We start from the raw sequence: 26,161 nt of genomic DNA, 5'->3' as shown, positions 1-26,161 counted from the left end.
TGCCTCGAGGTGTTTCTGTGCTCAGTTTGTGTGCATACAAGTCAGTGCAAGTACAGAATTTTAGGTGAGATATGTAACACTTGACCTAAACCTGAACCTGAAAACTTGCTTGAATATTATATATAAATACACAACAACTGAATTCTCAACTGAAACACAACTTGTCTCCCATCAAAAACTCTATTTGCCCACTACAAAACCCTGTCTCTGAAGAGTGTAACCTGAGCGGTGAACAAGGCGTTGGCCATAGAGTGGCACCAAAGGGGGTTGATACCGCTTGGCATGATGCTGGACGACAGCCCTTATTCACTATCAAAGGGGCTGCTATTCACAATGGATAAAACGATGAAATGCCTCCATTATAGTGGGGACCAAAGGGCCTCGGTGCAGCCAGACACCTGATCTCCTCTTTGGCTCTGGCTTCCCTTTGTGAGAGTATTTCATAACTGACATACCCACTTTAAAAAAAGCACTTCGCGTTTGAGCAGCGATGGACCTGAGACTTAGCTTTTCCACGCTCAAACATGGGGAATAAACAAACCATCTTCACGGCACAGCAGCTAGATGCCTATCAGGTTGGTATCAGTCCTGTTTCTTTATGAATTAATTAACCATCCTCGCTCAGAATGAATGGCGCTTCTCTTATCAGCATTAGCTTAACATCTATGGACAGGATTAATCAGACTTCTTTACACTTTTTTATTAGCAAAAAAAAAAGTCAGTGTTTTCCTGATAATATGCAATGGCTGGTCTTGCTTGTCACTTTGCTTCCTTCAGCATTACTGTGCAAAAAAAGTCTATCACAGTCTAACTCTAAGAAGTAATTTGGTGAAGTTAGTGATGGTATGCCCAGAGTTAACAGCATTTCTAAAACAATGCCTTAAAATGTGGACTTAAGGTAAATCCGTTTACGCTAGTATTTAATTAGATTTTTGGTGCTCCTCTAAAGGGGAAATGTTGTGCCTCTTACTTCCATATTTACACATTTGTCATGGCAAAAGCATTGAATTTGATTGGATTTTAAAACTTGGTCCTGTCTTGACCAACTGCAACATACAACACAGTATATACAGTATAAGACAGGCAGAGATCATTCTGTGCAGTGACATCAAAAGTCCTTCATAATTTGTTGCCAAAAATCTGTGTGTTTACTTCTGTGTTTTACTAACTCAACTGTTATTATTACAGTTTTACAAATATAGGGGTTTTCATAGTGCTGTATTGCTATTATTGGGTAAACTCACACCCATCACTGTACAAACACTACTTATTTTTTCCCTGCTTTGATCTGATTGTATTCACAGGACTGTACATATTTTACAAGAAAGGAAATTCTAAGGTGAGCCTACAATTATTTTGTTTATAATTTCATATCTGCCCTCCAGTGTAGAAAAGCTCAAATATGGAGCATTAAAAATGTCCTTGGAATGAAATTGTGTTAAATCTCATTAATCTCCTGACTCACTGCTGATGCAGCATGTCTGACAGAGCTGAATTTTGTTCTATTCTACACAATACCATACTGTAACTCTAAACTAGACTATCAGGACACCTGTCTTACTGTGAGGCAGGCTATTCAAAATCTTCCCTGTGCTGGAAAGTGTGTAAGTTTTGAATGTTTTCAGTTTTCAAACTGGTGGCGTTCAAAATAGTTAACTTTTCCTTTCTAGTGACTGCCCCTTCAGAGTACAAATCTACATAATATAGAAGATATCATGTAATTCAATATTGATAGTAAATTTTTTAAACCTTTCCTAGACTCTTCTACCGCTATCGGGATTTGGCACCGCAGCTCGTTCCTCTTGACTACACCAACCACCCAGATGTGAAGTTACCATATGAGCTGATTGGCAGCATGCCAGAGCTGAAGGTAGACCCACTGCACTGGTCCGCACACACCCTGCAGACCCGCTCTCTCTCCCTGTGTTCCCAATCCATAATTAATGGCCAATTAATCGACAGAATTCTTTGAAAGGTTATATGTTACCCGACTCCTTTAAACTTGAAGGATGTTGGTGGGTCCCAGAGACACTTGTTGGAAATGGGTCAATTATATGCCTCTTTACTCAATGACAGCAAGGTAAACAGGTGTGTAAACAAGCTGGTCCCTGACATGCCCCAAGAAAGGGAGAGTGAGTCGGTCAAGATCAGGGTTACCCTCGGGGTTACCTCTTATTCCAAGCTGTTGCAATTATATAGACAGTTACATAACTGTATTGGATTCCCATTAGAAAAACAAAACTAGAGTTTAAGTTAAAAAAAAAAAAAAACACAAACAATATAATTTTGTTATAACTGGACAGCATATTGGAGCACAGGCAAGACATCACATCCAACAAACGTTAGCTATGCTGCACTTCTGTGTGTTCACACTCTGACTCTCTATTAGACTGCTGTGGTGTCCCATTTGTTTAGGACAACCCATTTCGACAGAGGATTGCTGAGGTTTTCTCTGAGGACGGAGAGGGAAACATGACACTGGATGACTTTTTGGACATGTTTTCTGTCCTCAGCGAGATGGCTCCACGGGACCTCAAGGCCTACTATGCTTTCAAAATTTATGGTAAAATATCCTCATAAATCAAGCATGTTTATCATTGTGAGACTGAGACTGGCTTCAATTCCTCTAAGTTTTTGCAGTTTCACAAATACAGTGCACATATTATTACACCCAGTATTTTGTAAAGTATGCAAATAACCCCTCCTGCTACCACACGTTGAAAACACAATAGAAATATTAACATTATTGCAACAAATAAGGAAAAATGTCATGTTAAACCTGTTCCTCACAAGCAAGCATGCAATATTTATATTTTGCTTGAAAGAAGTACATGGAGCTGTAAACATGGCAGATGGTGCATGGAAAATTTTAAATCATATACCAGCCCACTTTAGCGGCAACAAGCTCATCAAAGCCTCTAAGAACCTACATGCATGTCATGGGTGGAGAAAACATTTCATTCACTATTCAGACTAGCAAAGAAGGTGAAAGATAGGAGGGTGATGTAGTTGTACTATGGTGAAAAGGATTGATGACCATTAGAAAACACTGCATTTTACAGGAATGTTTTTAAGCTTTGTTCTTTGTCCCCCATTAAAACACTGTATATCTCAGCAAAATTAAAATCTAAGGTGTAAATATAAAACTGGCAATTTTACTAATTCACACCTGTAAAGAAGGCATATATTTTTAAATGAAAAAAAAAAATGAAATGTCCAACAATATTAGCGTTCAATTCATAATGAATGAAGATTTAAGAAAAAAAAAAGCCTTAAGCCTTCATTAAATGAAGGTTTATTTCAACTGTTAATTTCTTTTTTTTTTTTTTTTGCAAGATTTCAATAACGACGACTTCATCTGTAAGTCAGACCTGGAGAAGACACTGAACAAACTGACTCGTAACGAGCTGACGGAAGACGAGGTGAGGATGGTGTGCGAGAAGGTGATCGATGAGGCTGACCTGGACAACGATGGACGTCTGTCACTCGAAGATTTTCAGCACATGATTGTCAGAGCTCCAGACTTCCTCAGGTAAGCCAGCAGTAACCATTTACAAAGACATATGAAACATGTAAACTCACCAGCATGGAATACAAGTGTCATTCTGTTATAAATGACTGTAATATAGTATATTGTGCTTTTACTTTTGTATTTCTAATGAGAAAAATTTCTGTTCACAGCACCTTCCATATAAGGATATAACCAAATGACGCAATCTTCTACATTTCTTACCTCCAGTAGCCCCAAAGGATGGACTGAAAATACTGCAGAATGAAATCCTGCCATCTTGGCCAAAAACTATTGCATCTTTTATTTAAAAAAAAATGTAATTACCAAAAACATTTTTCTTTCATTCTTTAAGAGTGACTCTTCTGTTATTCCTCTGACTGCAGATATCATCAGGTGGAGGCATCAGCCAATCCATCAAGTCAAGGCTCATTAGTTATGATTACCAACAGTGGATTTGTGTCTTGTATCAAAAGGTGTTCAGTTACACCGGACAATAAAGAAAATACACACCCGAATATTCCAGTGGGCCAATAATAGGAGAGCCATTTGTCATGAAAGCAGTCAGTGGGTAAACTGATAGCTGCCTCTAATATCCAGCCAATAAAACCACTCAATCAAAACACACAAGTTGAGTTTTATAGCCTTATTTTATTAAATCAAAGTACACATATCTACAAAATTGTAGATACATTTTATAGGGGTTTAGAAAGTACAGTACAATTTAAGTAACCTATTTTTAAGTGATATTTACAGTGTGTACCCCCCCAATGTATTATTCTCCCTGTGTACTTCACACTACATGGAATAAAATATGGCTGTAAAAAGGGATGAAGGTTAAGAAAAAGATATGATTTAAAAACAAAAATCAAAGAGGAAGTATCATTTCAGGAAAGAAAAATGATACAGCTTGAGTCCCATAAAAGTTTGCTCCCTATGCTTCTGTTTATGACTTAAAGCTACAGAGTCACTCGGAAAAACAAAAAGAAAAGCACCGTCTTCACATTTCAACATCTATACCCTTTCAGCTCAACAGTACTCCATTGTGCTCAATTTGACCTGCACTGATGCACCAATGCAGCTTTAAATAAACAGTGTGTCCTCTTTTTTGGCTCAGTGAATGACACAAAACAAAAACAACAAAAGCCCATACATTCAACTGTACAGGTCTATAGGTACGTCTGGAAAAAAAAAAAAGTACATTACACGAACACGCAAAGGTCCATGATTCACGATGCATAGCTCAACTATGACAGAACAGAGTACTAGTGGTTAAGACAAATGGCCATGGTATTCATGAGGTCCCAAATTATTTGATATTAAGAAGGTGCAAGAAGAAGAAGAAGAAACATATTCCCCTTCAATACTGTGCATGTTGGAATTTTCAGACTAGCATAAAAAGTAGAACCAATGGAAACTAAGACTGACTGAGACTGACTGAGAATCCACATTAAAGTTCAACACAGGTGGAGTGTACATATTTGCATCACATACTCCAAATTAGCTGTCCCTAATAAAATACTGATCAATATTTGAGTTTTGGCAGTCACCTAAGACGCACCCTGTGCGTCTGGCGCCACCTAGCAGTCAAATCTAAGGTCCACAATAGAAAAACCAACCTATGACAAAATGCAGAATACCCCAGAGTCATCTTTACGCTCAAGCCAGGTCAGCTCTACTTAAACCGATAAAATATTACTTTTAAACTACAAGTTGGCAGCACAGTAGTACAAAAACAGAGGTTTAAAAAGTAATTTTTTTTTTAAACGCGCAGATATACTGAAGTAACTCGCTGTGAACTACCCAAGGAGATCAAGACCTTTAGGTGTTGTAAAATTTTGCTATTATATGTCCATTATATTACCAAGAGTCAAAAGAGAAAAAGAAATTTATGACTGCACTGTATTGCAAAACTATCACTTGGCACAGACTACACACAAACCATAATTTATTGGTAAAGTGCAAGGAGAGCTGCATGATAGCAGGGAAGGGGCAGAAGGGGTTTACAGTGTGAAACTTCAAGTGATTTTAACTGCTCATCAAACAACCAGAGACATCATTAAACTCGACTGCGAAGTAGAGCTGATACAAAAACTTCAGACATCAAATAGAATCCATTTTACTTCAGAGCTGAGGCGACTGGCCAGTGGAGAGAAACTAATTTAAATAATAAACTGTTTTAAATTTGTTTTAAATTTTCAAGTTAAATACCAATAATTTCAGCATCTCAAATGAAATATTTTGCTGCTTTTCTGCCTCGTGTGACTCTAAACTGAATATTTAAAGACTTGAGGACATCTTTAGTGGCTTCAAACAGGTTGTGATTTTAAACTACAAATTAAGCATTAACTTTGGGAATCTTATTATACCAAACTTAAGAGTGGTTAATTGCTGCATCCAGAAACACTCCAAAATACTGTACTTACATTCTCACTTCCATAGGTTATTGCCACCCAACATAAAATGTTCAGCCAAGCTTCTGACAGCAGAATGCAATCTATAGAGACAAAAATCTATACTGTAGTTTAAGATGTTATATTGCTTTTAATCACTTGCTCAACAGAAGTGAATGCACTGATGGTGGCGTCATCGTTTTCAGTCACATCAAGTGATTGTCAAGGACAACATGCAAACCCAAGAGCAGAGCTCAAGAGAAAAATCTTTCATCCCATTCTCTCTCTGACCCTTGACTGATATGATTCTCAGCTGCTGCAATGAAAATGTACAGCTCTGTTTCACAGGAGTTCAAGCTCATCAGCCTCTGGTTGAAATTTGTCACATAAAAAAAGGGAAAGAGCGCTATTAAAAATAGATCTAAATATCACATTTAAAATCCAGTCCTCGAGCTATTAATGGTTTCTCATCCCTGGTTCTGCCACCAGTTGTGTGACTTATGAGCAAGGATAATGAAGAGACTAACATCTGGAGTAAGAACCCATCATTTCTGTGAAATGGAACATCTGGATAATGCTCTTGGCTGAGTCCTCCACCAGTAGAGCACTGTGACCCATGAAGCCAACAGTTATCCTTAAAATGGAAAAGATGCAACTCTGGAAGCTTTCAGAAGAGGAAGCGAGGAGGGGAAGTCCTCCATTTACTGACAATATAATGGCTTATGTGGGCTGAGAGGACTGACCATAGCTGGAGAGAAAGGGGGAGGAAGTGCTCAGAGGAAGAACAGTCCATTTATGTCCAGTCAGTGTGAAAGGCCTCATTCCTCAGAGTAAGCTACAGCGGAAAAAGCTGGTCTTTTTCTGAGGCTCTGAGATCTTTACTCCCTGACTGCTTCCTTGCGGTGTGTTGCCCTCCTACAGCAAAAACAAAGAAAACAAAAATCAGGTCACCGCACTGTCATTTGCAGCACAGTTTTCCACAAGTTGGAAAAACTCAAAAACGTTTCATAAAAATTTAAGAGCTGATGATGATTAGTTTTGTTCTTACCAATTTTGTGTCCATTTTTGATTTGATGTCTCTGGCGAGCGTCAAAAACGCCTTTGAGAAAACAAAGAAAAACACATTTTAAAAATTGTAACCAGCATCTGCTGCACATACAACTCAAGCAGTTAAGGCAGCTGGTCCAGTTATAACCAAGAAAGTTCCTTCTTAATTTTGTACCTATGGGAGCTTCATTTTCAAACAGAGAAAGAAGACATCAATGTTAGGTATAAGCAGAGGGCACGTGCTGGGATATCACATCAAATTAACTGTGCCTTGCTTTCATAATTTATCATGCACCTAAGCTGACAAAGTGCTTACATTTTCCACGTTGATGTTGGACTTTGCACTGGTCTCCATGAACTTTATTCCATACTCTAGTGCAAGCTGAAATAAATGGGAGAAAACACATTACACTTTTACCAAGTCTGCTGATATGTTTGTTTATTCATATGTGCACCAATTACATTAAATAAACATTAAAATACAGATTTAACAATGGCAAGTTTCTTCTTTTTGTACAGCAGCATGTAATCTCAGCCTGGCACCTTTTACTTAGCACATATGTCATAATTACTGTCACCTCCTGGCAGTAGAAGCACATTACAGCGAACCAGGCACTGGTTAAAAATAAGGAAACCTAGCTGCATAAATGATTTGGTTTTTTTGTTTGTTTGTTTTTTTTAAACCATGACCATCCATGATTTGAATGCGCACACACACTGTCCATACTCCTGAATCTTTACATATTGAAATAACCTGTGTGCCGGGAGCAACACAGACATGAGAAAACACAAAGAGAGCATTTCTTTCTGTTGGATTGGTTTTAAACACTAGTTTCTCTTCTCTCCTCTGAGTTTCATTGTGTGTTTGTGCTGGTGAAACTGAAACTCCAAGAACTGCCAGGCGTTCCTCCCCACAGAGCGATCTTGCTGTGTTACAGGAAAATCATAGTCTGGAGAAGATTATCTGAAAATATGCATCTGTCAAGCTTCTCACCTTTTCCCCTCTCTCTTTGGACACCTGCCGCTTGTCATTGATGTCACATTTGTTGCCAAGAACCATCTTCTCAACGTCTGCTGATGCATGCTGGATTAGGAGAGTTTTAATTTTTAAAAAGTTTATACTATGCCATTCAGACTTTTTAAGGGTAGAAAGTAAGAGGATGGGTTTATATTTAGACCAGAACGTACCTCTTCTATATTCCTTATCCAGTTCTTGATATTCTCAAAGGATTTTTCATTGGTGATGTCGTAGACGAGCATGATGCCCTGTAAAAAGGAGTAAAATTACATGTAAATGCAGGTGAAGAGCTGCAGCTTCCACAGAAAAGAAGATTTAAATCACATTTTTTCTGTCAGCATGTGAAGATACCCACCATTGCTCCTCTGTAGTACGCTGTTGTGATTGTTCGGAAGCGCTCCTGACCAGCTGTGTCCCTGAAAAGGACAAAATATCAAATTCACTGTTTGAGGAGATTGTTAGGAAAGTTAACATTGATTTCTAACTGTTGTCAATCATGCCATCTAATAGGTTAGTTTATCTTAGACTAGTTGAATAGGCTGATATAGTGCTAGCAATAGTTATCAATACATACAATAAACAATATTACAATTACAAATTTGAACGGCCAATCAGCATGCTGGGTAATCCTAGCTAGCCAGGTAGAGTAACAGTGTTTTAAAACAGTGGCAACAAAAAGTGGTATAAAATCTAGAAGTGTAACAGGTTGTCTGTTAATAGCAGACTTTAGCCCCGCACCCAATTTTAAATTTTTATTTTAACAACATTTTATTGTTCATTTGTTTTTTGTTGTGTGATTTTTTTTTATTCTATATACTCCTATCTGAAGTCGTCTTCAGATAAGAGTCTGTAGTCATCTGTACTGAGAATAGAAGAGCAGGTGGAAAAGAGCCTGGAGAGGTGGAGGTATGCTCTGAAGAGAAGAGGAATGAAAGTCAGTAGAAGCAAGACAGAATACGTGTGTGTGAATGACAGTGAGACGGGTGTAAAAGTGAAGACGCAAGCAGGAGAAGTAATGAAGGTGGGCAAGTTCAAATAGCTGGGGGTCAACCATCTAAAGCAACAGACAGTGTACACGAGAGGTGAAGAAGAGAGTGCAGGCAGGGTGGAATGGGTGGAGGCAAGTGTCAGGGATGATTTGTAACAGAAGAATAGCAGCAAAAGAGAAAGAGAGGGTTTACATGGCAGTGAGACCTGTTATGATATATGGTTTGAATACAGTGGCACTGACAAAAGGACAGGAGGCTGAGCTGGAGGTGGCAGAGCTGAAGATGTTCAGATTTTCAATGGGAGTTACTAGAAATTAGAATATCAGAGAGACAGCTCAAGTTGAGCAGTCTGGATACAAAGTTATGCTGCATTTCATTTGCCTTAGAAGTGGGATGTCAGAGCTGGGAGTGACATTGAGCGTGACATGTACAGCAGAGGTATAGTGGATATACTGGACAAAAGACGTAGAATATAGAGCTACCAGGCAAAAGGAAAAGAGAAAGACCTGGATGTAGTGAAGGAGGACATGCAGAGGGGTTGATGTGACAGAGGAGGATGCTAGAGATAGGGTGAAATGGAGGCATTTTGTCACAGATAATAGAGTGTGAGTGTGTGTATACACACGCTCAAAAACATTGTGTACATGGTGTTAAAACTTCAATAAAACACTTGTATATTGCCCCAGCACGCAGTGTAAAAATACCGAAACAAACAAACAAACAAAAAAAAATATATCAACCAATACTAAATGTTTATTAAAACTTAAGAAAAACAATGACAAAGACAAAACTTTGGCGGGCACTCCTAACCTATAAGGAACCGTAAATGGTAAGCATACGCCACCCATGCTTTATTAGGCAAATAGTTACTAAACGCTACCATTATGTCACATGTCATGCATTAAACTTACCATATTTGTAACTTTATCTTCTTGCCGTCAAGCTCTATTGTCCTAATCTTGAAATCAATGCCTGCAGGGATAAAGAAGGATCATGAAATGTCAATCATATCGTTAGCTTACTTAGCTCTTTCTGTCAAAAACTAGCTAAACCTGGTTTTACATTAAGTAAATTACCCTTACGGGCTGTCAATAAGCTACAGCAATATGGTAATAATTAACCATTACGTCGTCAAATAGCGGGCTATCTGGTGTCTCGCCAGAGTGTAGACGGGGCCTAATTGCTAATGTTACTGCTATTCGGCTAACCGCTAACCTTAGGGTAAGCAACCCGGCATGTTTAAAATACAATCCAAACATTTCAGCTTACACATGCGTCACAAGCAAAAACAAGAATTAGCAAAGCTTCACTTCACCGCGTTGCATTAACAAGTTAATTGTATTACTGCTACTCGACCAAATGCACATTTAGTTAAATAAATATGAAAGAGAAACTAGTTACTTCCGTTGAAATCCGGGAAGTAGACGGCCCCAGTCAGAAGCCCACTGACGTATTGTAAACAGAGAATGACTCAGTTTTTGTGTCCCCCCGCAATAAAACTCACCTATAGTTGAGATAAACGTTGAATTGAAGGCGTCTTCTGAAAACCTGAACAGGACGCAGGTCTTCCCGACACCAGAATCTCCGATTAACAGTAATTTAAACAAATAGTCGTATGTTTTCGCCATACTTGATATTATTGCGGAAATCCCGCCGGCGAGGAAACATGTAAATGATTAGGAATGACGCCCCCTGCTGGCCCGGAATTCAACAGCTTCTCTAACTGTGACCAGTAGCAAACAAGTAGTAGTAAATTGGTTAACTTCTGGTAACCCTATGCTACTTTAAGCTTTTTAAATATACTATACTTCTTACTCTACTACAACTACTACTATTATTAATATACGGGTATAGCCTAAAAAATACAATGTAGATTTTGATTTTACTTGCTAAATACTTTATTAGGCACACCTTGCTAGTACAGATTTGGACTCCCTTTTCCCTTCAGAATTGCCTTAATTCTTTGTGGCACAGATTCAACAAGGTGCTTTTTTAAAAAGAAACAAACAAACAAAAAACAAGGTGCTGAAAACATTCCCCAGAGATTTCAATTCATACTGACATAATAGCATCACACAGTTGCTGCAGATGATGTGAATCTCTTGTTCCACCACATCCCAAAGGTGCACTATTGGACTGAGATCTGTGACTGTGGAGGTCATTTGGGTACAGTGAATGCAATGTCATGTAAAAGAAAGGGGCCCAAAATGTCCCCCACACCATTACGCCACCAGCCACAGCCTGAACCATTGATACAAGGCAGGTTCAAGCCCTACCATCTGAGTGGTGCTTGAGACTCATCAGACGAGGCAACATTATTCCAATCTTATGTTGTCCAATTTTGGTGAGCCCATGCAAACTGTAGCCTCAGTTTCCTGTTCTTAGCTAAAAGAAATGGCACCCAGTGTGGTCTTCTGCTGCTGTAGCCCATCTGCTTCAAGGTTTGGTGTATTGTGCTCTTCTGCATGTCTTAGTTTTAATGAGTGATTGAGTTACTCTTGCCTTCAGCGTGAAGCTGTCTGGCCAATCACTTCTGGCCTCTGGGTATACATTCAATTTATTAAATATGATGCCACTTGACATCAATAGTCAATATCTACTTTTTAATATCTACAATATTAAAAAGTTTTCTTTTTGTTTTTTTGCATGTCAGGCATGTTTGATTATGTAAAAATAATCACAATTATTCAGTATTATGACCACAATTATTTAACACACTTACAAATAAACTTTAGAAATCTAGGCAAATTTTGGAAGTTTAAAAGAAAAAGAAGAAAAATCTTCAATTAATGTAATTTTTCAATTACATTAATTGAAGCAAACAAAACCTCCCCAAAAACTAAACAATGAAATGGACATTTCTGGAAACCTGCCACAGCCCAGCAGGGGGAGAATTTGGGACTTTTAGGGAGGGGAAAAGTAGGGGAAAGTGGAAGGCTGAAAGGCAAAAACAAGCACATTATTCCAAAACAGAATGCAGCACATTGATTGTTTTATCTGGATTAACTTATTTTAATAATTGTTGGAAGCCAAAGTTGCATTTAAAATACAGTTAATTGAACAGTCATTTTACATATTCATCTGTTTGTGTATAAATATGTTTATATCGGTAGGTTTAAGAACATTTGTATCAGCAGTAAAAGCATATAGCATAAGGTAGGCGTCATGGTCCAATTTAGTAACCAGGACAGAGAAAAATAGATAAATCTTGTGTCTTAGAGGCGCTTGTTTATTAATTACATTAATAATGTTAAAGTACAGTAAATACTAATCTAGTTGTAGTTTTTTTTTTACTGGATTGTAGGACTTATTTTTTTAATACATTTTAAACCATCTTTATTTTTTAACAAGGAAATAAAAAACACCTTGAAGACAGTTGCTTCCAAAACTTTCAGTCACATCACACCACCTTCTTTAGTGCCTGTCGTGGTCTATTAGCAAAATGAGCATGATTGTGCAACACTTTGTGTTGAAGCAAATAAATTTTGATGCAGAGTTGGCTCATGTTCCTAATAGTAAGGCTGCACAATAGGTTATTGGTTTATAGTTGAGGATGCACTCTGGGTGAACTTCTCATTTACCTGTGGTTTAGTATTTATTGCTCAGTAATCATCTTTATTGTGTAGTATAATGCAATTGGAGTCATTTATTTTATAGCTCACAGTCACAAGAAGCTTGAAAAGAAGTTTGAGGACCCGCTTTTACTTAGATAACAATTTTTAACATTAACTCAATACAGTGGTATGTCATTTGTTGACCATTGTCTGTGATATGCTGTAGGTTTCATGTAAAAAAAAAAAATAAGCAAAACAAACAATAGCACTCAGTGGCATTACTGTTGTGATAGAATCAACATCTGAGAAAAGCTGCTGTCTTAGCACGGTGTGCATGTTAGCACACGCACACTGAAGGGTGAGCTCTTTTCCCCCGGTACGGTTTATGGATGTGTGGTGAAACTGGCTCGAGGACACGACACGACACGACATCAGCAGCAGCATTAATACTGTCATCATTGTTGGTTTTATTTGTGCTCAGAGTTTGGTCTACAACACAATTTCTAGCACCGATACTGAAATCATGTGGACCCAAAACCACTTTTTAAAAAAAAAAAAAGGAAAAGAAACAAAAAGAACCATAAATATATAAAAAGGGCTACATGTGTTTCACAAATTGGAGTGAAATTGCAGAAAATGGATGGCATGTAGAAAATATCTTTTACAAAACAAAGTTATTCCTTTTTTTTTTTTTTTTTTTTTTATTTGATGTTCTTCTTGGCATTTTACAAGCTATTGAGCTCCTGCAGTGTTTGGTCCAGGACTTGGTGCATTCCTATGTTTTCCTCTTTTGCGTGTGATAGGCTCTCTGTAATAAAAAGCAGCAGCAGATATATAACATAATTGTCAGTGAACAAGTAAATTGTAAGTATAAGTACAACAGGAAATAGGACCTTTTCATAGTGGGGAGCTGCAAAGCAGTGAACAGCAGATTTAAGTGAATGACAGAAGACAGTGTAAAAGAGAAAAAAGGTCTTTATTAAGCTTCATTTCAATGCAAAAAGAAAAGGGAGCACTGAATGCACAGGAATAAAAGGAGAGACAAAGTGCTACTAAAGATGCAAAGTCGGCTGAGTGCAGGGTTTACAAGGTGTTCATATCATTGAGGGCATGATCCAGCTCCTCGCTGATAGCCTTGTATTTCAGCTTCTGAGTATACAGTTCATCTGCAGGTCAAAGGGCAGATGGTAAACAGGCACAGGAGGGTCAGAGGAAAATGCAGAAGTGGGCAGACCACGAAGGGGAAATCAGAAAGAGAAATCACAGAGTAAGAAGTTAAAGATTTAGTACAAGATGATGTGTAGGGTTGAAAATGAGGGCTGAAGTAAAGCGTACCTTCTAAGTCATCTATGGTCTTTTCCAGCTTAGCCACTGTCCTTTCTGCAAATTCTGCACGGGTTTCCGCCTTTTTCAAACAGTAAACACATTAATGATCCAGGCAACGCTTACCTCAGAGAACACGGGTAACTCAAGCAGAATGAATGAATTTACCTCCTTAAGTCTGTCATTCAGGACTTTAATCTCCTCCTCGTATTTGTCTTCTTTCTCAGAGTACTACGCAGAGAGAAAAATACATGAACCACCAAATGCCATAATGCTTTTGTTTGTGAAAATGTCTTTTCCATCTCTACACATTCAAGACTGAAGTTGTAAGCCATGTCAGTATTTATGCACCATGATAATTTTAGAAAGATCATGTGAGAGCTTCCACAGTTTTTTTTAGGCTCATTCTGGTCGAGATGAGGATACAAGTTGTGAATGTGAGTATAAAGAAATGCACTGAATGTGCTGCTGCTCCTGCTGAGTAGCTGTACTGGGCTTACAGTGATGAGTGTGAACATGTGAAGCTGTCGAGCAGGAAGCTGGTAGCAAACGTACCTTCTCAGACTGAGCCTCTAGAGACTTGAGGTTGTTGGTAACATTCTTAAGCTCTTCTTCCAGGTCTCCACACTTACTGCAGGAAAGGAAAAGTGTTTGTTTTTTTTAATAACTGTTTTGCTTCGAATATGTTTAAAGTTCATATGTTGTGGTTGCCAATAACTGTACTAGATTTCTCCTTACAGTTCTGCAATTTCTGCCCTCTCTTCAGCCCTCTCCAGCTCTCCCTCAAGGATGACAAGTTTACGAGCAACCTGGAATGAAATCACAGTTGAGCAACAGAAGTGACATCGCATAGGCTTGAAAATAGAAAAATATGATCTCTGCGTTCACACCTCCTCGTATTTGCGGTCGGCCTCCTCAGCAATGTGTTTGGCTTCTTTGAGTTGCATCTCCTGAATCTCCATCTTCTCCTCATCTTTCATGGCTCTGTTCTCAATCACCTTCATGCCTCTAAGGATGGAAAAGATGCAGAGCATTTAGTTCAACAACACCACAAAGACACCCAGTAGCTTGACATTACAAAGGTAATCTCTGACTGCCAACATAAACCTCAGTCTCTCTTAAAAGGTGACTCCACTCAGTACCTGCCCACTTTGCATCTCCAACAGTTATTTTACCTGTCAAGTGTCACTGACACCCCACGGTATCTGTTCACTGCATTTCTGTAAACCTCTTTCCCTGTGTGTTTCCCATTGCATCAGCTAGACATCACTAGATTGCTTCAGTCCTAATACTGCCCCACGAGGTATTTAATAAGCCAAAATAACTCTGATTTTGACAGAAAATACAAGTTCGTAATCAAAAACAAACAAAAAAGAAAAACCAAACTCGAACAATATTACATAATTTTACCAGATTGTTCAAATCTCCAGTTTTTGTACTGTTGCTGTTTTTGACTTTTCATTGAAAAATAAGACTGTGCAGAACCAGCAGCTCCAAAGACTTTACAAAGTTTCCTTTTATTTTTTTATTTTTAAATTCAACAAACTTCCTTTTAACTGTGAGGGGATGAACAACACATTCCAATAGGCTTTCCTCACTGCTTCCAGCCAATGAAAATGAGAGTGATTTCAGCCAGTTCAGAGTGTGTGTGTGTGTGTGTGTGTGTGTGTGTGTGTGTGTGTGTGTGTGTGTGTGTGTGTGTGTGTGTGTGTGTGTGTGTATTTGCTCAGTTTTTTGTGCCACATAAAACAGGCTGAAGCCTATCTGAATGGTAACAGCAAATGCCTCTGATGGTCTGAACCAACTTTAAGCTTGTGGGCGGTGTAGAACGTTCACTTAACATTAAAACACACAGTGACTCACAACAGTAACAAATACGTCTGAATCTACAGATCTAAGCTGATTTTCACCTTTCGCTCTCATCTGCAGCCTTCTCAGCCTCCTCCAGCTTCTGGAGGGCTGTGCCCAGTCTCTCCTGAGCACGGTCCAACTCCTCCTCCACCAGCTGGATCCTGCGGTTCAGAGATGCCACTTCACCCTCAGCCTTTAGCCAGAGATTGAGAAAGATAAGGGAGGTCATAGGTCAAAGGCCAGGAAGGAAACATGAACGCAGCCAAAACAGGAAGGTTATCACTTGAGCTGAATGTTGAAAACTGGTTTTCATTTTGCATTTGCTTATTTTAAACCCCCCCATTTCATTCATGGCTTTAAGAGGATGTCAAAATCAGGTCATCGCATGCCTCTGTTTCTTCCTTTCAGCCTTGGTAACTTTAATGGGTTGTGGACTTTGCATCTTGACTACCTACTTAAAAAAAAAAAAAAATGCTGACACAGGATAACACAGTGAGAGTTTTTCATGCTGGCCTATCTGATATTTTACAGCCAGCTTCACTTTTGTAGCGTAAACCCAGGTATGTTTAGGGGGACAACAGATTTCCTTTCCTCAGCCTGTTTCCCATAGCACTGGTAGCTCAGATAACCATGCCTGCTCTCTCCTTCCTGTGTAGAGGCTGAAGAGGAAGGAGGAATGGGGATTGGCACCTAATTTTCAAACAAACTGTGTGTCAACTGTTATTCAATCAAAAAGCTCAAAGGGCGCAAGAGAGCAAAAGAAAATTTCTAGATTATTGACAAGAACTGTAACCATCTTCCAGCAGCTTTGCAGAAGATTCAGTTATCTAAAACCTTTCAAATCAGTGTCTTAACATTCAAACAACAACTGACAGTTAATACGACACCGGGGACGCTGGCTACATTTCTTGGGGTTTTAGGAGGTTTTTAATGGGGCGGCTTGGAGTTAGATAACACAGCCGAACAAATGTCTGCAAAGGAATGTCGCCACAGTGATGTCTCAACGTGCCTCTGAAACGACCGTAGAGAACATGAGAAGACAGAATAAAATACAGATTTCTAATTGGGATACGCACACAGAGGTTTCGCTTTTTCTTTGGTGCGTTACTATTGCCGCTACTTTGATGCCCAACTCTGAGACACTTCGAGTGTATCAACGCTTCAGTCCTCAGTAAAGATGCTCAGCGGGTATGCTGGGATTACAGATTTGGAGATAAAGAAAAAAGAGCGGACCCCAGGCTGGATTAAATAAAAACTCACTTTTTCGCGCAGCTCCCGTTCAGTGTCCAGCTCCTTTTGTACGGCCAGTGCGCGATCTTCTGCCTCATCAACTTGCTGTTGGAGGGCTTGAATTTTCTTCTTTACGGCCTCCATAATTCCGACTGTTTTGTTTCCTTACCTGGGTTCGTCTAAACTCACGATCTGTAGCTTTAAGTTATTGATTCGCGGTGCAAAGTTGCAGGCTCTGTAGAGATTTTTTTCTCGGGCAGGAAATCAGGGAGGTGCGGTGGTGGGACGGCGGAAAAAAAAAGGCTGGGAGTTTTCAGGAAATTTATGACGAGATCCTCCAATCATGTGAAGAAGCCTGTCTCAGATGACATCACAGGGTTTAGGAGGGGAATGTGCAGCTCTTTTTTCCTCCACAAAAGAGGTGTGTAAAGTCACTTTTTTTTTTTTTTTTTGTGCGGGTGGAAGCCAGGGTTTGCTATTATGGACTTATATGGCAAAGTGAAGGTGTTGCAACTCCTCCGATTGTGTGTGTGTGTGTGTGTGTGTGTGGGGGGGGGGGGGGGGGGGGGGGGGTCAGAGATATAGCATGAATCACATCTGAGGGGATCATCATGTGATTGGATCTGGTTGTCTGGGAGAGAAAAGGAAGTAAAGTAAATGTGTACGTGTGTGTGATTGTGTGTGTGTGTGTGTGTGTGTGTGTGGGGGGGGGGGGGGGGGGGGGGGTTAAACTGTATAGAAATCTAAAGTACAAAGATTTACTTCCTGAGGGGGAGGGTCAAAGGTGGGGTGGGGCCGTAATAATCCTATTCACTAGGGGTTGTTGACCTGCAGTGGCTTGGAATGTAAATTGATTTGGTTGCAGACATGACCTGCAGCCATCGGGTGGCGACAGCGCCCCCATTTTCCTGCTCCTCCTCCTCACTTTTGCGTCCTTTATATGTATCAGCATCTCCCTCAAAAGCAGTGTGAAGCACATTAGAAGAAAAGAAAGAAGTGAGGCGACCTGCAAAAAGTATTTGTGGGCCATAGGCCATCCATCACCTTTAACCTTTGAGGTCATCTCACCTGCTTTAGCTCATAGTTTTTTTTTACCTTCACTCTGCTATATATTCAACTCAGCTGTGCAATAATAATTACAGATGAAATGCTTTCCAGATCCACTTAAAAATTTACAAACTCAAGGGAAGATGAGAATCTCTATGAGCCACTTTCCAAACCATTAATGTTATTATATTGGTCAAAGCAAACTGAGCCAAGTCTGTGTCTGTGTCCAGATTTATTTTGCTTTTGATAAGGGATAATCCCCAGTCAGATCCACAACATTTTCCTGGAAGGGTATGTTTAAGCAATAAATACACGACACAAATGTAGATGCTCTCCAAAGGTCAGCGGTCATTCAGCATTGCACATTGGCTAGGTATGTTACTGTAAGGCCAGACTGAGGAGAGAATAATAGCTCAGCCCCAAAAAAGGCCAAAGCATTGATTTCATTAGAAACTGCAGTACGGGGTTCTCTGTTTGCTTAGGCTGCATTCCTGAAATTCTTTGGTCGGCAACAGGCTGGCCAAGTTGTGTCTGTGCTTGAGAAATAGCTCAGCTACAGACCTCAGTGAGCCACCAATAACTTGTTGATTCTCAACACTGTCTGGATTAAAAGATGGAAGATATTCAATTCAGGATTTCTGGGTTATTAGTCCTACATTAGGGTGTTTTTTGTTTGTTTATTTTTTCAAATTTACTCTCAAGGTAGTTCTTTAAAACAGGGTCCATTTGATTGTCTTCTTTTATTCCTGTCTTAATAGAATATGTATTATTTTATGTATAAGTGTCAGTGTTTTAATCACATCACACCCATATTTTGCCACCTTAGAAACTGTTATAAGTTATTACATGAGTCCAGAGATTGCTTTTTTGGGTTGTGTAAGCAGAAGAGGCAACTCTTCAACTAAGACAAGCACTTCATCCAATGATTTTGTTTAAATCGGTTTTGACAGAGAAGAACTTGTCTCCCTGTTACTGGTCTTTTTTTCCTCTCATGGAGTGATATCTATTTCAGTCCACATGAAGTATTTGACATTGATACTTTAGAAGCTGTGGTGTTCCACTGTAATAATGCCTTTCAGATGGAGTCTCGGCGGTGAACTCACGTCTGTGGCCTTCTTCTCCGACAGTTCCAGTTTCTCCTGAGCATCCTTCAGGGCCTCGGAGTATTTGTCCAGCTCATCTTCGGTTCCCTTTAGTTTCTTCTGCAGAGCGAGCAGCTCATCCTCCAGCTGAAAATAGGCAGATGGGAGAGAACATGTGAGGAACATGACATATGACAGAAATCACTAGTGGGTGATATATCTTTTGCAGAACACTTAAATGCTGTTTTGGAATATTCCTGATGTATTTGAGATGGTTTTGGACTATCGAGAAAGTGTAAGTACGAAAAGTCAGTAAAGTTTATTTATTAAGTGCTTTTCACAGACAAACAGTCACAAAGTGCTGTATACAAAAAAAAAAGAATAAAATAAGTGCCATAATTAAGTGACATAATAGCATATAAAAGACACATTAAGACACCATAGTATAAACAGGTATTTTAAAATTAAATAATAATAATAAAAAAATAATGACTCAACAGAAAGCCTGTTTGTCATATTGAGTCTCAACAAACACATGTGGTGTAATTTTAATATTCCTTCCACTGAAATAAGCTCCAGAGTCAAACATTCACCATGAAGCCTGTAGATTATGTGGGGTGAGTGGGACATTCCTTCTGAAAAGACACACAGCTGCAGAGTTTGGGTGGCCCAATCCTTTAATTGCTGCAGGAATCTGTGCCTGATGTTCTGTGTAATAGATATTGATTTTGCATGCAGCTTTGTGTATTTTCAGTGTCTTCCGTCAGCCTAACTGCACTCTGATGTTCTACTCATCGTGCCAAGAATAGCAAAGAAAGCCTCTCGTAGAACTGCTTGTACTGCAGCCATCCCAACAAACCAAAGAGCTCCGCATAATCTTCTAGGATTTCATGCTGACTGTTGTTTGCTCCTGAAGACATGCCGAGGGTCCATATATGCGGTGCCAGTGACAACTGCCACTCCTCGCTCTCTGGGGGAGTTATTAGGGCATTAACCACCAGAGTGGATCTTTCCACTTGCTTAAACCTGGATCCAGGCTTTGACTGAGCCTTTCTAACGCCCTGCTCTCCAGCATTCCTTTCATACCAATATAATGATGACACCACCCCCCACTGTGCAATAATTGCCTCTATTTAGAAACCTCACATATCCCATTGCATCTCCAGATTCTATTTTGTTTGTATCAAATGGAAGTACACTGTCATTAAGTTAGGCTGGGAAGCATCAGTCTGTGGCTCGAGCCACAGCTCGAACTGCAGCACCAAATATGGAGGTGCAGATATTTGTGAGGTTTTCTTTTATATTATACAGGCTTCACTTTCAAAAACAATTCTGGGAAACTCAGTCTACCAGAGTAAGACCATCAGATGCTATAGGTGATGTGTTTAAAGCTGGAAGCACTTGTCACTCTGCCGTTTGTTCTCTGCGTCTCTGAGGACCTGTGTCCACCTTCTCCTGCCTGAAACTCACTACCAACCCCTCCCTGTGATTCAGCATTTGGTGCTGTTGAGAATTAAATCTGCAGTCTGTGAATGTGCTTTGGGGGTTCTGATTTTGTGTTTTAGATTATCCGTGAACTTTAACAACAAAAATAACTAAAACTATCAAAGTAAAAGGAAAAAACAATTAGTTAACATCATAATGTTGCAATATGGCTGGTGCCAATAACCATACAAATACATTTTGATATGCAATCTGTATATCAGTATATTGAAAATGTGCACATCTTTCAACAACTGAGATAATTAAAATTAATTTAATTAATTTGTTGTAAATATACTGACATTTTAATATTCCTATATTAAATCAATAAGCTTCAAAAAAGTTCATCCAAGCTGTGACTTCCCATTGAAACCAATGAGCTACATCTCACCTGCTTGCTTTTATCTTCTGCCGCCTTCTTGTCGGTCTCGGCCTGTTCTGCCCTGTCGATGGCGTTCTCTTTGTCCAGCTTCAGCATCTGCATCTTCTTCTTGATGGCCTCCATGGTGACTGTTGTGTGTCAGTGTCTTGAGAGCTTTAGAAAATGAAGGCTTTAATTTGTAAGGGAGAAAAGCTGTTGCAGATGTTCAGAGGAAGACGCCTCACAGCAGCCCTCACAAGGTTGACAGGGAGAGCAACTGGCAGATGCAAAGAGGAGGAGAAAGAGACGGAGGGGAGCGAGTGAGCACAGGAGAGGAAGATGCAAACTGAGAGTCGGTGGAGCTGTATGTGATTTAAACTTGACAGGAGGTTTGGAGACAGCCCTAGTCCCCAGTGACAGCCCTTTCCCACCGGTTACCCCTTTCGCCACTCCCCACTTTGGCTCCTCTAGAACTTACTGTGCCCCCCCATCACCCCCCACCCCACCCCAATCTAAACTTCAACTCTCAAAGGCTCTTTGGAGGGACAACATGGTGTAGATGTTTCATTGCCAGGTCTATGTCCTTGTTTGGATTTTTATGCAGATAAGAAGCAGGAGAACGATCCAGAACTCAAACATCAAAGGGACATTGTTCGCATTAGTAATATATGTGACTCCCCCCACCTCTTTGGACAATCTATATGCCTGTGTTCTTACTTAGGAATGTTCAAATTGATGTTAATACCAGAGTTGGTTAGAAAAGGACATAGTTTTCATTCTACCGCTGAATGAAAAAGGGCTGTATGGAAAATGATCCAGCCAAAGAAAATTTTGGGGGGGAAAGAGCTGTCTGCATGTGATCCACACCAGGCAGTTAGAGCGTTGCAGTCAGGATACACAGACATAAGCCACAGGTCTGCTGCAATTATGGTCCACTTAATTGCTATTTGTTTGACAGATCCGTAATTAGATCTGTTTTCTCTGATTTGTAAAGCACACTAAATTAAAAAAAATATGTTGTTGACTGGGAGATATAACGCAAGACTGTTTCCAGGAATTAGGTTTTATGCACTTATGAGACATTTGAAAGACAAGGCATGCATGTTTTTTTGTTTTCAACTACTTTATTTGCAGAGTTTAAAAAAAATTAAAATTTTCAGGAAAGGCAAAGGAAAGCAAACTTAAGAATGAAAAGAAAACACGGATGTTAGTGATTTTAATTGTTGTTCTAGGGTTAATTTTTAAGTGGTAAACTCAAAATGGTTTTAGTAAGTGGGAGGTGCATACAGTATAGGCCTGTCTGTGTTTGCATTGACTACATCAGCACTGGTAGGCCCGTCTGCTTTCTTTCAGCTCCTCTCTGCCAGCTGCCTTGACTAAAAATAAAGATTACACTCAAACTCAAAGAACAGTGAGTCTTGCTGTGACCATTTACGTGACATCTGAAGATAAACTTGGACAAATGCATCTGTTGTTATTCATGTTGCACTGACACTGCTGCAGATCATCTTGGTTGATATTAGTCTTTATACAGACGGTATCTTGGCTGTGCTTTGGTAAAGATGGCACTGTACAACCCTGAGAGTCTGAGTCTTTCAGGCAGGTCATCTGAGTTTGAAGAGAAGCTGTACCCATCCAGGGAAAGCCTCGTGCTACCAAAAATATACATATTCTTAGGTATGCAGAAGGAATAGTGCTGAGTAATTCTGGGGCCCAAATGAACCATTCAGAAACATTTTTTTACTATGTGGAAAAAGGCGTTATCACAAAGCTGAAGTCAGAGCCAGTTAAACCCCAAATCACATCAACAGAGCAACCTAAAACAGTCAAATCCTGAAAAATATTTTTGTTTTTTTAAATTTGCCTTTTGGACTTTTTGGGAGTCACACTGAGGAAACTGGCCAAGTTGAAGAAATACAGTCAGAGAAATATAAAGCTTTTCTTTCCTTTCAAAGTAAGAGACCAGCAGAATATGACCATACTCTTTAACAAAAGAAGGAAGCTTTTTTGTTAAAGAACCTTTTTAGGGAGAGGTTTACAAATGTGGTGGCAGTTTGATAGCTTCAAGATCCTGGCATTAACACATGCTTACATCATTACATTCGGTGTTAGTTGTGACTGTGTGCCTTATTTGGTCTGTCAGGACGGTGGCTGCACCGTGTGTTATGGTTACAGAACTGCATGCACACTTGCAATTACTGATTTTGGAAAATTTTTAACTAAATGACATTCAGGGCACTGTTCATGTTTTTGTGTGATGAGAAAGCAGGTTTGGAGCAGGACCTGGACAGGGGAACAGAAAGAGAAAGATGAACAGGAGATATGAGAGAGAGAGAGAGAGAGAGAGAGAGAGAGAGAGAGAGAGAAATAGAAAGTGAATCAGAAGTGGAGTGAGAGAAATCAGAACCCTCCCACAGGAAACCCAGCTAAACTCCTCTTCTCCTTGTATGGTAAAAACTCCCCCAAAAGCCAGAGTATCGCCTTGGGAGTAGAGTCAAAGTCCTGCTAAGTATAAATCACAAAGCTATGGGAATGGTGGAACGGATTAGAGTTTACATGAGTGGTACCATGAAGAACACAAACTAGTAGTCACTGTTGTCTTAAGTGACTGATGTCATGGAAGGGGCTGTGTGGACTCATTTTACTCACAAAAGCAGTTGCACTTTATGTATTCCAGCTTCTGACACAGTAAAGAACATCTACTATTCATGTACTATTTACTGTGAGAATAATTGTACATCTGGGTAATCAAATGTAACACCTGTGTGATGCACTGACTCACAGTGTGGCAACTCTATTTGTCAGCCAGAGTAACCATATCAGCTGTGTTCATCTGCAAGGGTTCTGTACAAACATGTCTGCTAACTATACCGAGACACAAACACTGCGTAGAGAGTATGGAAGTGGTTGAGGGAAGCGGCGGTCTGTTATATTTGGCTGTGTAACTCAGTCCAGTCCAGTTGTATCTATGACTTCTGACAATGTGTACACTCCATCTTGCCAGCCAAGGCATAAAAGATTTGTGACTGTGAGGGTGCAGGGTGCAGGGTTCATGTACAAGGCCAGAGCTCAAAAAATGTTCACTCCAAGAAAGGGTGGTACGAATCAATAATAAAAAAAAAACTATCATTTTGGTTTGTTATTGTTATTGTTACTGTTACTGTGCAGCATCAGTTGCTTCTATTAAATGGAAATGCAAAGTTTTCCAAGTATGCTTATCACAAATACACTCAGCTCATACTGGACTTAAGTTATTTTAACGCTAAACTTGTAATACCTCCCTAATTAATCCTGCAGCTTTGTGGATTATAAAACACTGACATACTAATAAGCATTATTAATAAGCACTCATAATAAGCACTCATATTACTAATAAGCACTCATCCTTTTCATTTTTCTCTGTACTGAGCTGCTGTAATGCGCAAATTTCCCCGTCATGGGATCATTAAAGTTTTATCTTATCTTATCTCTTATCTTATATTTTACATGTACAAATCAGCAGCACTTCTACTTGTGTTTAACCTCTGATGATGTCAGCATTTGCTGCTTGGCTGCCATTTCAGCTTTGCACATCAGCAGTTATAATCAGCACGATGATTAATTGCATTAGACCGTTGTCTTGCTCAATCATAAAGTTGAGAGCTGTTTCACGCCAAAGGCAGAGGTGTGAAACAAGAAAAAAAAGTGGTACTGGGTAAGTTTTCAGCACACAGCACATATCTTTGAGTGTCCTCACTTCAGTTACCTCTATTAAATTGAAATGCAAATTTTGCCAAGTGTGTTTGTTTGGGTTAGCACACTTGAGCAAGCTCTTAAACTTCAGTTATTTTAACACTAAGCCTGTAATGCTTCCATAATTACTGCAGTAGTGTTGTGCATTATAACACACTGACATATTGAGTGTTATATTTTTAGATAGCAGGACTTCTTCTTGTGTTTCAGTGGTCTTGTCACCTCTGAGGAAGTCAGTATTTGTTTCTTGGATGCCATTTATATTCTGCACATCAGCATTTGGCAAGATTATCATTTGTATTAACGGGACTAGAGTTAAGGCCATCTCACATCAGTTTCTGTCTGTGAAGATTTGCACTGATTTAAATCATTTGAATGAACTTCAGTCACGTGAGTATTTAACGGTGCAGTGATTTAATTAGACTAACCATGCAAGACCGATAAGGAAAACTTTTAAACATAACTCACTGCTTCAAAAGATGGTCAAAAGTTCAATGCCACAATAAACATGCACGCATTAACTGGGGATTTAGCATCTTTTGCGTGCATGTTTTTCTGTATGAGAAACTTGATGAGAAAGCTGGAGAGAATCTACACAGATGCAGGGAGAACATGGAAACTCCACACAGAAAGGCCCCAGATGACCAGGGGATTTAAGCCAGAAACCTTCTTGCTGTGAGCTGACAGTGCTAACCACTGCATCACCATGCCGCCGTAAAATCCTAACTATGGCCAGTTATTGATTTATTTATGCACTTTATTATGTTAGAAATTTAAACAGTTGAAAATGGCGCTATCTTGTGGTGAACATCATGTATCTAAAAACATTTGTGGCGCACTCTCCCAGAAGGTGGCGCTGCGAGACAAAACAGCATAACACAACCCAGAAACTATGACAGGGCTAAGATGTTTTTATAGGTATTCATAATCAGCATTTAGCCATCTTTGTCAGTTTTAATGTTTTTCCTGATCTCTTTCTTGTGCGTCCTCAGATTTTATCAAGAATCTCATGGCATGGCAGCAGAAATGAGATAAGACACGAGAAGCAGTTTCTGTCATTGATGTGGGCATGATAATAATGACAGCAGGTGGCACGATAACTTTTGACACTGAACTGGTTTGCACTCAGTTATAAAGCACTGCTGAAAGCACTCCAGCCTATATTGCAGGAAGTGTAACAAAAACAACAGTTACCTCAAAGAGTACACATTATTTTCATGTGAGATCATTAAGCATGGGTCCTGTTTTAAAAGGTGCTATTTATGTTATTAATCTTATTACTATTATCATTCTTATGATTATAATTAGTATTATCTTTTCATTCATTTGATACTTAGCTCATGCATGTCCAACTGAGGTATACTGGCTTTTGTTCAAAACTAAAAATATTTGTTTAAACAACGTTTTTGGACAGAATACATTCTATGTATTATTACTTTATTTTTATTTCTTCATTGTAACTAATATTCATTTTTATTTTTGATCAGTTTTTTCAGCCTTTTCTTTTTTTTTTTTTAATCTAGTATTGCATTATTTTTATCACT

The 26,161-nt window shown here is 39.3% G+C and overlaps 3 protein-coding genes across 5 annotated transcripts; 1 reads left to right on the top strand and 2 right to left on the bottom strand.

The window, feature by feature from the left end:
* The first annotated feature begins 454 nt into the window (after positions 1-454).
* Positions 455-4,160, top strand: cib3 (calcium and integrin binding family member 3). Its single transcript, XM_030751359.1, has 6 exons — positions 455-575; positions 1,305-1,339; positions 1,759-1,870; positions 2,416-2,563; positions 3,337-3,532; positions 3,682-4,160. Exons 1-6 carry the CDS (start codon positions 525-527, stop codon positions 3,701-3,703), a joined length of 564 nt encoding a protein of 187 aa, XP_030607219.1. The 5' UTR covers positions 455-524; the 3' UTR covers positions 3,704-4,160.
* On the bottom strand, positions 4,140-10,633 carry LOC115795452 (ras-related protein Rab-8A-like). The gene is made up of 8 exons (XM_030751358.1): positions 10,460-10,633; positions 9,867-9,927; positions 8,322-8,382; positions 8,137-8,214; positions 7,943-8,032; positions 7,265-7,330; positions 6,950-7,000; positions 4,140-6,816 (listed from the first exon to the last, which is right to left on the bottom strand). The coding sequence occupies exons 1-8, from the start codon at positions 10,581-10,583 to the stop codon at positions 6,727-6,729; spliced, it is 621 nt and encodes a 206-aa protein (XP_030607218.1). The 5' UTR covers positions 10,584-10,633; the 3' UTR covers positions 4,140-6,726.
* Positions 10,634-12,956: 2,323 nt separating this feature from the next.
* Positions 12,957-21,252, bottom strand: tpm4b (tropomyosin 4b). Of its 3 annotated transcripts, none has more exons than XM_030751224.1 (9): positions 20,916-21,252; positions 19,064-19,189; positions 15,743-15,876; positions 14,723-14,840; positions 14,571-14,641; positions 14,388-14,463; positions 14,001-14,063; positions 13,845-13,914; positions 12,957-13,317 (listed from the first exon to the last, which is right to left on the bottom strand). In XM_030751224.1, the coding sequence occupies exons 1-9, from the start codon at positions 21,027-21,029 to the stop codon at positions 13,235-13,237; spliced, it is 855 nt and encodes a 284-aa protein (XP_030607084.1). In that variant the 5' UTR covers positions 21,030-21,252; the 3' UTR covers positions 12,957-13,234. The 3 variants fall into 3 exon arrangements, with proteins under 3 accessions (XP_030607084.1, XP_030607085.1, XP_030607086.1); XM_030751226.1 differs by lacking the exon at positions 12,957-13,317 and adding an exon at positions 13,578-13,675; XM_030751225.1 differs by lacking the exons at positions 19,064-19,189; positions 20,916-21,252 and adding an exon at positions 16,944-17,231.
* Positions 21,253-26,161: the final 4,909 nt, after the last annotated feature.

The sequence above is a fragment of the Archocentrus centrarchus genome, chromosome 17 (assembly GCF_007364275.1).
Source record: "Archocentrus centrarchus isolate MPI-CPG fArcCen1 chromosome 17, fArcCen1, whole genome shotgun sequence".
Classification (NCBI taxonomy): Eukaryota; Metazoa; Chordata; class Actinopteri; order Cichliformes; family Cichlidae; genus Archocentrus; species Archocentrus centrarchus.
This window is presented reverse-complemented; position numbering and strand designations above follow the sequence as displayed.